This window comes from Sphaeramia orbicularis, chromosome 6 (assembly GCF_902148855.1).
Source record: "Sphaeramia orbicularis chromosome 6, fSphaOr1.1, whole genome shotgun sequence".
Classification (NCBI taxonomy): domain Eukaryota; kingdom Metazoa; phylum Chordata; class Actinopteri; order Kurtiformes; family Apogonidae; genus Sphaeramia; species Sphaeramia orbicularis.
The window spans coordinates 45,351,553-45,365,135 of NC_043962.1; the positions used below are offsets into that span (position 1 = coordinate 45,351,553).

The 13,583-nt window shown below is 35.0% G+C and overlaps 1 protein-coding gene across 1 annotated transcript in view; it reads left to right on the forward strand.

Annotated features, from left to right (window-relative positions):
* LOC115421568 (transcription intermediary factor 1-alpha-like) overlaps positions 1 to 13,583 on the forward strand; it is a 30,221-nt gene that overhangs the window by 2,000 nt on the left and 14,638 nt on the right. The window contains exons 2-8 of the mRNA XM_030137505.1: positions 5,532 to 5,650; positions 6,509 to 6,656; positions 7,898 to 8,030; positions 9,982 to 10,098; positions 11,776 to 11,890; positions 12,078 to 12,224; positions 12,339 to 12,453. Of these exons, the coding sequence (XP_029993365.1) occupies positions 5,532 to 5,650; positions 6,509 to 6,656; positions 7,898 to 8,030; positions 9,982 to 10,098; positions 11,776 to 11,890; positions 12,078 to 12,224; positions 12,339 to 12,453 (894 nt within the window). The remainder of the gene's footprint in view (positions 1 to 5,531; positions 5,651 to 6,508; positions 6,657 to 7,897; positions 8,031 to 9,981; positions 10,099 to 11,775; positions 11,891 to 12,077; positions 12,225 to 12,338; positions 12,454 to 13,583) is intronic.

The following is a 13,583-nucleotide window of genomic DNA, read 5'->3' on the forward strand; positions in this document are numbered from 1 at the left end:
AAACGGCATCACATTCTTTTTCAATTTACAGCTTTATTTTCTAAAAACAATAGAAATACATCATTTCTACATACAAATCTGTTTTTTTTCACATACTCTTCCTGTAAAAAGTACAGCTATATTTGATTCAATCGTTAACACAAAAATCTTTTCAAATAAACAACTTTGCATTGTATTGTCACTTACAGTTTTTTTTATGTTGCAATTTTACAACTTTTTGGTGTTAATTCTACAGTCATTTTTTACAGTGTGTGTTAAGTGAAGCATCATACGTTATGTCAGTCATGTCAAAATAGAAGTGATAATAACCCTTTCATGCATAGTGGTCACTGCAGTGGACAGCTGATCAAAGGTGTTTTCTTGTACACTGTAAAAAAAAAACAAAAGTCCTGTTGTTTTTAGGGAAAAAAACTGTCAGCTGTGGTTTCCAAAACAATACTGTAAAAAACACATCCAACTGTAAACATATTTATGGAGTAACATGTAGATTTATCATTTTAAACATGTAGATTTAAATGGTAAATGGAGTGCACTTATTCGGTGCATTTTATACGCCTTCATGGTATCCAAAGCCACCAGGTCAATTTAGGGTTCAGTGTCTTCCATGGACACTTTGACATATGGACAGTCTGAGCCAGGATTCAAACCACCAACCCTTTGGTTATTGGATGAGCTGCTCTACCAACTCTACCAACCCATTCATTCACAAATATACAATGTTAAATGTTTACTTTTTTATAACTTTTTTATTTAAAAAAAAAAACAAAAAAAAACAAATAGGCCGTTATTTCAACATTATGGTCTTGCAGTTTAAACGGCATCACATTCTTTTTCAATTTACAGCTTTATTTTCTAAAAACAATAGAAATACATCATTTCTACATACAAATCTGGTTTTTTTCACATACTCTTCCTGTAAAAAGTACAGGTATATTTGATTCAATCGTTAACACAAAAATCTTTTCAAATAAACAACTTTGCATTGTATTGTCACTTACAGTTTTTTTTTATGTTGCAATTTTACAACTTTTTGGTGTTAATTCTACAGTCATTTTTTACAGTGTGTGTTAAGTGAAGCATCATACGTTATGTCAGTCATGTCAAAATAGAAGTGATAATAACCCTTTCATGCATAGTGGTCACTACAGTGGACAGCTGATCAAAGGTGTTTTCTTGTACACTGTAAAAAAAAAAAAAAAAAGTCCTGTTGTTTTTATGGAAAAAAACTGTCAGCTGTGGTTTCCAAACAATACTGTAAAAAACACATCCAACTGTAAACATATTTATGGAGTAACATGTAGATTTATCATTTTAAACATGTAGATTTAAATGGTAAATGGAGTGCACTTATTCGGTGCATTTTATACGCCTTCATGGTATCCAAAGCCACCTGGTCAATTTAGGGTTCAGTGTCTTCCATGGACACTTTGACATATGGACAGTCTGAGCCAGGATTCAAACCACCAACCCTTTGGTTATTGGATGAGCTGCTCTACCAACTCTACCAACCCATTCATTTACAAATATACAATGTTAAATGTTTACTTTTTTATAACTTTTTTATTAAAAAAAAAAACAAATAGGCCGTTATTTCAACATTATGGTCTTGCAGTTTAAACGGCATCACATTCTTTTTCAATTTACAGCTTTATTTTCTAAAAACAATAGAAATACATCATTTCTACATACAAATCTGTTTTTTTTTCACATACTCTTCCTGTAAAAAGTACAGCTATATTTGATTCAATCGTTAACACAAAAATCTTTTCAAATAAACAACTTTGCATTGTATTGTCACTTACAGTTTTTTTTATGTTGCAATTTTACAACTTTTTGGTGTTAATTCTACAGTCATTTTTTACAGTGTATGTTAAGTGAAGCATCATACGTTATGTCAGTCATGTCAAAATAGAAGTGATAACTCTTTCATGCATAGTGGTCACTGCAGTGGACAGCTGATCAAAGGTGTTTTCTTGTACACTGTAAAAAAAAAACAAAAGTCCTGTTGTTTTTAGGGAAAAAAACTGTCAGCTGTGGTTTCCAAAACAATACTGTAAAAAACACATCCAACTGTAAACATATTTATGGAGTAACATGTAGATTTATCATTTTAAACATGTAGATTTAAATGGTAAATGGAGTGCACTTATTCGGTGCATTTTATACGCCTTCATGGTATCCAAAGCCACCAGGTCAATTTAGGGTTCAGTGTCTTCCATGGACACTTTGACATATGGACAGTCTGAGCCAGGATTTGAACCACCAACCCTTTGGTTATTGGATGAGCTGCTCTACCAACTCTACCAACCCATTCATTTACAAATATAAAATGTTGAATTGTTAAATGTTTACTTTTTTTAATAACTTTTTATTAAAAAAAAACAAAAAAGAAAAAAAAAACAAATAGGCCGTTATTTCAACATTATGGTCTTGCAGTTTAAACGGCATCACATTCTTTTTCAATTTACAGCTTTATTTTCTAAAAACAATAGAAATACGTCATTTCTACATACAAATCTGGTTTTGTTCACATACTCTTCCTGTAAAAAGTACAGCTATATTTGATTCAATTGTTAACACAAAAATCTTTTCAAATAAACAACTTTGCATTGAATTGTCACTTAAGAGTTTTTTTATGTTGCAATTTTACAACTTTTTGGTGTTAATTCTGCAGTCATTTTTTACAGTGTGTGTTAAGAAGTGAAGCGTCATACGTTATGTCAGTCATGTCAAAATAGAAGTGATAATAACCCTTTCATGCATAGTGGTCACTACAGTGGACAGCTGATCAAAGGTGTTTTCTTGTACACTGTAAAGAAAAAAAAAAAATCCTGTTGTTTTTAGGGAAAAAAACTGGCAGCTGTGGTTTCCAAAACAATACTGTAAAAAACACATCCAACTGTAAACATATTTATGGAGTAACTGACAGGGGTGTCAAACTCAGATCCTCGAGGGCCGGTATCCTGCATGTTTTAGATGGATTCCTCTTCCAACACACCTGATTCAAATGATAAGCCTATCATCCAGCGCTGCAGAAGCCTGATAACGACCGTCAGGTGTGCTGGAAGAGGGAAACGTCTAAAACATGCAGGATACCAGCCCTCGAGGATCTGAGTTTCACACCCCTGGAGTAACATGTAGATTTAACTGGTAAATGGAAAGCACTTATTCAGTGCATTTTATACGCCTTCATGGTATCCAAAGCCACCAGGTCAATTTAGGGTTCAGTGTCTTCCATGGACACTTTGACATATGGACAGTCTGAGCCAGGATTTGAACCACCAACCCTTTGGTTATTGGACAAGCTGCTCTACCAACTCTACCAACCCATTCATTTACAAATACAGGGTGTCCCATAAGTCTCCATACATAGGAAAAATAAACGTTTCTTGACATAAACCATTTTTATTTATATAATATGCTCTATATGACTGCCATTTTGTCGGGAACACATTTCAACGCGTGTCCTCCACTGCTGAAGAACTATAAAGAAGAAATATAAAGAAATACATGTTAGAACCATATGTATTATGTCTCCTATGTATGGAGACTTATGGGACACCCTGTATACAATGTTAAATGTTTACTTTTTTATAACAGTTTTATTAAAAAAAAAAAAAAAAGCAAATAGGCCGTTATTTCAACATTATGGTCTTGCAGTTTAAACGGCATCACATTTTTTTTTCAATTTACAGTTTTATTTTCTAAAAACAATAGAAATACATCATTTCTACATACAAATCTGGTTTTGTTCACATACTCTTCCTGTAAAAAGTACAGCTATATTTGATTCAATCGTTAACACAAAAATCTTTTCAAATAAACAACTTTGCATTGTGTTGTCACTTGCAGTTTTTTTATGTTGCAATTTTACAACTTTTTGGTATTAATTCTACAGTCATTTTTTACAGCGTGTGTTAAGAAGTGAAGCATCATACGTTATGTCAGTCATGTCAAAATAGAAGTGATAATAACCCTTTCATGCATAGTGGTCACTGCAGTGGACAGCTGATCAAAGGTGTTTTCTTGTACACTGTAAAGAAAGAATCCTGTTGTTTTTATGGAAAAAAACTGGCAGCTGTGGTTTCCAGAACAATACTGTAAAAAAACACATCCAACTGTAAACATATTTATGGAGTAACATGTAGATTGAACATTTTAAACATGTAGATTTAACACTGGATTTAAATGGACTGCACTTATTCGGTGCATTTTACACACCTTCATGGTATCCAAAGCCACCAGGTCAATTTAGGGTTCAGTGTCTTCCATGGACACTTTGACATATCGACAGTCTGAGCCAGGATTCGAACCACCAACCCTTTGGTTATTGGACGAGCTGCTCTACCAACTCTACCAACCCATTCATTTACAAACATAAAATGCTAAATTGTTAAATGTTTACTTTTTTATAACCTTTTTTATTAAAAAAAAAAAGCAGTATAATAAACAGTTTTGTTTTTTGTTTTTTTTTTTTTAACAAAAAGTTGTTTGTTTGTTTGCATATTATCTCCATGCAGGTATGTTAAAATGTGAGAAAACATCACAGGGGTGTCAAACTCACTTTAGTTCAGGGGCCACATTCAGGTAAATTTGATTTGCAGTGGGCCGAACCAGTAAAACAATAACATAATAATATATAAATAATGTCAACTCCAAACTTTCCTCTATGTTTTAGAGCAAAAAAAGGAAATTTACATTATGAAAAGGTTTACATGGACAAACTATCCTTTCAAAAGATGTGAATAACATGAACAAATTTAACAAAAAATAAGTGTAATTTTAACAATATTCTGCCTCAGTTTATTATTTACACATGTACATTATAACTTACAGTTCACAGTGGGTCTACAAATACACAAAACATTTAATAACAGGCAGAATATTGTTAAAATTGTACTTATTTCTCTTAAGACATTTCAGGTGCTTCATATTTGTTCAGCTTATTCACATTTTTTGAAAAACTATACTTTGTTTTAGTGTAAATACATGAAAATACTTACATTTACAAAGAGAAAAATTTGGAGTTGTCAATATTTATATGTTATTATGGTAGTATTTTACTGGTTTGACCCACTTGAGATTGAATTGGTCTGAATGTGGAACCTGAACTAAAAGGATTGTTAATATCTTAGTGTAATTTTTGGATTTCACAAATTCATCCCAAGGGCCGGACTGGACCCTTTGGCAGGCCGGATTTGGCATAGGCGTATGCGGAGGCATATGTTTGACACCTGCGCATAAGCAGCATTAAAAATGTTTTTATTTCATAGTTTTCACGTAGCATATCAGTAAATACATGTTTCTTTGCTTCTAAAATTAAACGCATGGTGTCCAGCTGAGTGGACATTTTTGTAACTCCATGATTAAATAGATTCATAAAGAATCCATCGCATTGTTTTTTTTTTCATGCCTAAAGAGGAATAAAACCACTCCGGAAAAAAATCTTGATCACGGTTCTCATAATTCATGCATGAATGGGATAATAATAATAATAAACTCTAAGTTTCCTGATTCTGTTGTTGTTTCAGTCAATGTGATCCGCTGTCCGGTGTGCAGGCAGGAGTGTATGGAGGCAGATGTGATGGAAAACGTCTTTGTGAAGGATTCAGCAGAAGCTCCGAGCAGCACTGTGGAGAGAACAGCTCAGGTTTGTGACAAAATCATTACATATTTATACATTTTATATTTTGGAGGATGCACCTTCATTACTGTTGTAAGACAGTTTGCGGTTCTATTTCAAAATGTTTAAGGTGAGGTCATGTAGAGCCCCGAGGGTTGAACTGAGCTGTAAATGCACAGCAGAGGCTTATGCCCTATAGCCACAGCACTTTCAGACATCAGCATTTTTCTAGGCTCAAAATGAGGCAGATTCTGTTCCATTCTGACCATGTGTACTGTGCCTTCAACAAGGAGCATATTTCTGGATTTCTTGTAATTATATGATAGGAAAAAAAACAACAGTTATCATATTAAAGCTGGATGATAACTGGCTACTATTTCCTTATCAAATATAATAAAACAAGAGGATGCATGTGTTTGTGGATTTATTGATTATCTTGCAGTTTAGGAAGACAGCAACATTTTTTCAAAAGTCTTGAAGAAACAGGGATCAGTGTGGTACATTTGGATATTAAAGCCTCCTTTCTGAACCAGTAAAGTCATTTTAGCTTTTGACAGAAAAACAATAGCATTACCACAGCAGTGTAATGCTACAGGTAAAGTTACAAATGACAAAAGAGTGCAATGCTTGTATTAAAACAGTCATTTCCACTGAGACACACACAGTTTTATCCAGAGCTGGAGGTGACACAACATTGGGCATGCAGGAAAAAACAGAAGGAACATTTGCATACTTGTATTTCCAATTTGGCATCATTCTTTCAGTTTTACCCCTGTCCATAGAAGAAGGACATGTTACATTTATACAGTCATTAACATTATTGAACATCTACCTCAACTCTTTCTGGATTTGAATAACCTCTAAAACTTTTTTCTCCATCCATAGTTGTGTATGACTTGTGATGACAACACAGAAGCTGCTGGATTTTGTGTGGACTGCGTCGAATATCTCTGTACCACCTGCGTTGAGGCTCACCAAAGAGTCAAATTCACCAAAGACCACACCATCAGACAGAAGACGGAAATATCACAAGGTATTCTGCACAGAGCACTTGTGGTGTTTCCATGACAAAGGAGAGAGCTATTATAAGATCAGCAGCGCTTATTAAATATACAGTCATATTTAACTGATCAATCTTGGCACACAGGTTGCAATTTTCTATTTCTCTACTAGCCAGTAGTTTTAGCACTACTGAATAAACCCCATTTTAATATAATTGTGTCCCTGAAACTCAATTTCGGGGATCCGGCAGCACCAGATATCATTCGTGTGAATGTGATAACTAGAACAGATTTGGTTGAATTTTTTTTTATCCCTTGATAACCAACATAGGGGACCCCTAGTGGAAGAACCCTTTCGATTTTAGCTTCTCTGTGAGTATCATACAGGGGTTGGACAAAATAATGGAAACACCTTCACCTCAAGATGATAATGCCCCAATCCATACAGCTAGAATTGTTAAAGAATGGCATGAGGAACATTCTAATGAAGTTGAGCATCTCGTATGGCCGGCACAGTCCCCAGACCTCAACATTATTGAGCATTTATGGTCAGTTTTAGAGATTCAAGTAAGACGTCGATTTCCACCGCCATCGTCTCTAAAAGAGTTGGAGGGTATTCTAACTGAGGAATGGCTTAAAATTCCTTTGGAAACAATTCACAAGTTGTATGAATCAATACCTCGGAGAACTGAGGCTGTAATTGCCGCAAAAGGCGGACCTACACCATATTAAATTATATTTTGTTGATTTTTTTAAAGTGTTTCCATTATTTTGTCCAACCCCTGTAACTCATCCAAATGGTTGAAAAGCTTTAGTTGAAAATCAGTTTTTTGGACATAAATTAAGCAATAATAGGCCAATTGAGATAAAATTTGGTTCATATTGATCGTCTTACAAATGTCCATTTTCTTGCTACCATCCAGAGTTCATACGGGGTCATATTCATTCACTAGGTGGAGTTTTGTGGGGGAAAAATTGTGATATACCCTTGCTGTCGGCCCGACAGCATAAGCCTCATTATTATATGGAATGGTACAGTAACACTTAACCTGAAATTAAAAAAGCAGAGGATCAAAGCCAGAAGTTGCACACCAAACTAGTTTAAGCCTTTTTCATTATATCACATGAAATTTCAGACTTTCAGAGTAAACAACAGCGGAACAATGAGCTGTTATGTAGTCAAAGCCAAAGAGCTCATGCATGATGGACATAGAGTTTATTGTTGTGCGCCCCAGTTTAATGCCCACATGCGTGTAATGATGATGTTTTCCAGAAGTCCATGGCATGTCAACTCAGAGGCCGATGTTCTGTGACGTCCACAAACAGGAGCCGCTGAAGCTGTTCTGTGAGACCTGTGACCTGTTAACCTGTCGTGACTGCCAGCTGGTCAAGCACAAGGACCATAAGTATAGTCACTGTTTTCAGATACTAGTAATACAAAGGGTCCCAAACTGTCAGCTGAGGCATGCAGCGAGTTGAAGTGTTGAGTGAATTTTCATCACTTATTCAGTATCATCCTGTTCAGTATTTACAGGACTTGGAATTGTCACAACCAATAAACACGTGGAATAGGCAGAGGAATTTCCTTTGTTCCACAACTTCCTAGTCTCTGCTCAGATCTGTGTAGATCAATGTTTTAATTTGTTATGGTTATGGTTTTCAGTCAGCTTCAGTATTCTTAAAATCATCCCAAAACACAGATACACTGTATGGGCAAAAATACTGGAACATATTAAATTTAGGTGTTTTATTGTTAACAGGGATCTGGACAATAAATTTATTGTGATAGATGTCATAATATAATATTATATCACAACAAGTGGTGCCAGGCACAACAAACCCCGCCCCTCACAAGCATTGTAGCTTATTTTGGTATTGATCCAGCTGATGTCATCATGTTTATGTGTGTGCTAATGTCAACATATCAATTGCCTCTATATATGTGCCAAGTTGTAAGTAAATTGAAACAAAATTGATGTTTTTATAGACATTTGAAATTCCGCCCAATATAAATAAATGGGAGAAAAAAATATTAAAAAAAAAAAAATTCAGAAAAATTTTAACTTTGACCTATTTTTCGCAAAATGTAACCACATCTGTTGTGGATCACTGGAAATCTATAATCCCAATTTCGTATGAATTCAACCAATAGTTTTGCTGCTACAGACATGTGAAATGTCGCCCATTGTAAGTAAATGAGGAAAAAAAACAAAATTTAAGAAATTCATTAAAAAATTTAACCTTTGACCTACTTTTCCCAAAACGTAATCAGATCTATTCTTGGTCACTGGCAGTCTATAAACCCAGTTTGGTATGAATTCAATAAATAGTTTTGCTGCAAGAGTTTTAACAAACAAACACACCAAACCAAAAACAATACCCCTTGCGGGTGGGGTGTGGCAGGGTTATACATTTCATTGAATAAACTTTTTACTTTGTAATTGGTGCTTAGTCTTTGCAAAATGGTTCAGAGTTTGTTTTTAACTTAATTTTAAACAGCACTCAATAATCACCATTATTGTTTCAAATGTTATACGTCTAGATTTCTGAAAAAATTTGTCCCATTTTGACTAGAAATAATAATTTTTAACCACAAGTAATCCTGAATCCTTCAAGTCTCAATCAGGAAAAAAAAATAGCCATTTAAATTTTGATTTATGTGTGACATTGATGGTATTAATTAATATAAATGGGAAGTCCTACAACCTGTACCTATGACATATCCTTATATTTTTGTCCATTTAATGTATGTGTGGTGTAATCTAAACATAGAGAGAGTTTTGAACATAATTATTAATCCTGCTGAAACATATGAGAGTGAATAAGTGAAAACACTATAGAACGCCTGAAATCCTAAAATAATTTGTTGTCTTTTCAAATTTTCACATTTGTCTGATATTTCTACCATAAAATCATACAAATAGGGTGTAAATTGGTGCAAAATAATGACCAGAAAATTAAGTGTTTGATCCTCAAAGTTATCTGTGGAAGGAACCCCAAACCCTAACTCAATGAATCCAAATCAGAAACATGTTTAGTGCCGAATAGATTTTCACATTCCAGGAATTTACTTTGGGTTGTTGGAGCCTTCAAGCAAGTACTGTTTTTTTTAACAACAAATGGACAAATGGACACCAGACATAGTGGCGAGCATGCAGACATAGTGCAACACCTAAACCAACCAAAGCCTACGCCCATACAGTGAACACTGTCATATCATAACAAAAACCTCGGTTAGTTCTATTAAAATAAAACACATTCTCAAAATGTATTTTAAGTGATTAAAGCTCGAGCATTTCATGAGTGGTATTTATTTTTCTGCTTATATCCACTGGCTGATTGGTGTTTTTGTATTAGTTACCAGTTCCTGGAAGATGCTTATAAAAACCACAAACAGCACATGGAGACCATGACTCATCAGCTGCAGGAGAAGAAAAAGGTCATTGAAGAGGTGTCAAACGCCATAAAAAATGGGTATGTATTTCCACTTTCCAATATTACTTAACCTCCTGAGACCCAGGACAAAACAAGTTTTTGCTTTTTTTGCATGAAAAAAATTGTCTTGAATTGAACTCAGTGGGATGCAACATTTTTTTCAGATATTTTTTTTTTAATGAATGTCATTTGCAGTGGACAGCTTTTTGTTGTGTTGTTGTTCTTGGTTTTTAAGTAAAGCTGTAAAAAATCTCAAAGCTTGGTCTTTGGAGGTAGAGCATAACACAAAGACTAAACACACTAAAGTTTACAGAACTAATGAAAAAGCTGTTTGGCTCTCCAGTATGTGTTCAGTGCCAAGAACAAGACCACAAAACAACTGCTAAATGATTCACAAATAAAGATATGGTACAGTGGTTCTCAACTGGTCTAGCTTCAGGACCCACTATCAACCCTCAGTGACAAGCCACAACCCAAACTGATAAAAGTCAAACTTCTCAATTGATTTAATAAAAGCATGGAGTGTTTTGAACCTGATATAATACAGAATATCACAGTATGCAACACATAGGCTAAGAGAAGTTTAATAATCCAAACTAACCAGCAGGTGGTGATGCTTAAGAGGGAAATATTCCCTTTAACACTGAATAAGGTACATTTTATCCAAAAATTAAAAGTGCAGTTCAGTCGCTTCTTCAAGAATTAAACACACTGAGGTTTTTGTCCCCAGTGTAGGTAAAACTATATCTGTTGTAGATGGTGTCATACCTGAGTTTCGCTCTGATTTCAATAGAAACTTTTGGGTTTTGGGTGTTAATTAGCATTACAGCACATTACTGCCACCTACTGTTCATGAGTGTGGATAGGCAGCGCTCATCTCCATAAAAAACAATGCACAAGATTAGTTTCTTAAAGGGGTCATATTTTGCTAAACCCACTTTTATTAGTCTTTGGTACATTTATTTGTGTATTTGGGGACCCTAATAGTTCATAAACTTTGAATTTTAACCCTCCAGGTGCTGCAAAGTTATATTTATATTAATTCCGGCAAAAACTGAGTAGATTTCTACAACTCATTTCAATTTCTTCTTAATTTCTTACGTTTTATAACTAGTTATGTCACGACATTTGCACATATAAGGTCAAGACTTCCGACGAACATTTCTCCGAGTACGTCATAACTGTTTGTCAGCAGCAGCAGTTGTAGTAAAAATTGAAAATATGTCCAGACTTCAAGCTGATTACCTAAAATATTCAGTTGTTGGTTGTATTAACAAAGTCAGGTGGCTGAAAGGGACAGAGCACACAGTCAACAACCTGGAGGGGGTGGGATCATTTGCATTTAAAGGGTCAGTGCTCAAAATGACGTTTCTTGTGTCATCACTCAAAAATAGGGTTCAAGATGGGCCTGTGAAGTTTAATTAATAAAGAATTCAGACCCAAGCATATTTTTTACAGTTTATGTAGACCACAGAGAAATGTTTTAAAATGCATAATTCCATTTAAAAAAGCAAAATGTCACTCCTTTAACATTATTTTTTGCCCATGCAAAGGCCTGCAACCCTCTGAAAACCGGTTTGTTGCCCCTTTTGCATCGCATCCCACCAGTTGAGAATCACTGATATAGTATATTCATGTCTCCACAATGTATGTAGAAATATGTTTGTGTATTAATGTATACAAGTTTTTATGTGTAATCATGGTTTTGTTTTACAGGCTACTTCAAGTCAATCAAAACCGCACATCTGTTTACAATGAGATAAAGAGGTCCATCTGCAGTTTGATTCTGGAGATAAACAAAAAGGGAAAGATGCTAGTTAGTCAACTAGAGGTATGACCAGATCTGTGAATTATTACCTTTATAAAATATTGCGTATATGTAGTTTGTCATGGTATTGTTTCCAAAGTGAGAACATCATGTGTTTACAGGTTCTGTTCACGGGCTTACCCTGAGGCCCAAAACACATCCCCTCAAGCTGTTTGAAAAGTGCAGATGTTCATTTATTCATGTTTTCCAGGCTGTAACAAAGGATCACGAGAGTGTCTTACGAAAACAGCAGGAGGACATTGGCTATCTCTCAAGACACCTGGATCACGTCATCAGCTTCACCAAATGGGCCACTGCCAGAAATGGGGGCACGGCCCTGTTGTACTGTAAACGACTGGTAAAGCTTAGCTCATGTCTGAAAGTGCTGTAGGGGCCTGATGAAGTGGGAACATATGCCTCTTACTACACAAGATTCCTTTAAGAATTATTAATATTGTGCCTTCTGTTGCAGATTCTGTACCAGATTGGAAATCTCCTGCAGGCGAAATGCAGTACATCATTCATACCACAGAGTACAGTACAGTTCCAGTGTCGATCCTCTTACTGGGCCTCCAATGTTGATTTAGGTATGACAGAAAATTTACAGTAAACTGCTTTTTTTTGTCTTCTGTTCTTACACTGTTTTGAAAACTCCATAATCCAGTGGTTTGCAGTACACAACAGGTTAGAGATATGAGCTGAATTTATTTACACCAATGGTCCAATGGGTTTATGTGACCACTAGAGGGAGTAGAGAGTGTTGAGGTAAACTAACCATAGAGCCTTTCACCAAAGAAACAGAAAGTGACCAGATGGGATGAGAACCACTAAGAAGCAACTTTTAGAGTCAAAGAAAGTGACAAAGTGATGAAAGCTAGAAGCACAGTTGTTGTTTTCATCACTGGACACAGCTCTAAATGAAAAGAATGGAGTTTGATGCTGAAATGACAGCATTTCTCCTCCACAGATGACTTTGATTATAAGGCTTATGAAGATAGAAAGATTTTATGTGATGTTATTATCTTTGGCCATTTGCTGAGCGATGGATCAGACTAAACTGTGACAGTTCTGACCTTGTTTGGAGGATTCCAATCAGATATTTAGTGCTTTTACTCTGATTTTACTGTGGCTTATTTTCTGTCTAAAACAGAGCTAAGCTAACAGAGCTATAATGTAAACTATCAGCTGATGCAGTATGTGAAGATTATAAAACAGTGTTTTTGTGATTAACAGTTAAAATAACCAGCTATGAGTTTTAATTTGAAGAGGAAAACTTGATAATACCATAATACAGATGTGTGTCAAGAATGAGCTTTATACTTTATTCAGTTACTGACAGTCTGTGGATACATAGCATTTAATTGGTGGTTTTGGTGGTCCAAAGTGTGTTCTGGTATGTGAGTGATACTACACGAAACAACTTTAAATGATTCAAAGGGCTCGCAGTTTAACAGTTTTGCAAAATGCTACTGAAAAGTCCTATAAAAAAAAAAAAAATGTATTGAAAATATCAAGGAAAATGAAAATAGCTATGATATAAGGATATACAGTTATTCAACACAGAGGTCAAGTATGATTTTTGTGACAGAATGAGCATTAGTTGCAGACTATGATGAGTGGAAGTAACATGAATTAATAGATTAAAACAGACAAAAGAAAACATGAATGATAAAAATGTCCACTCAGCAAGCTGCTCTCAACTTCTGTCTACAGACAT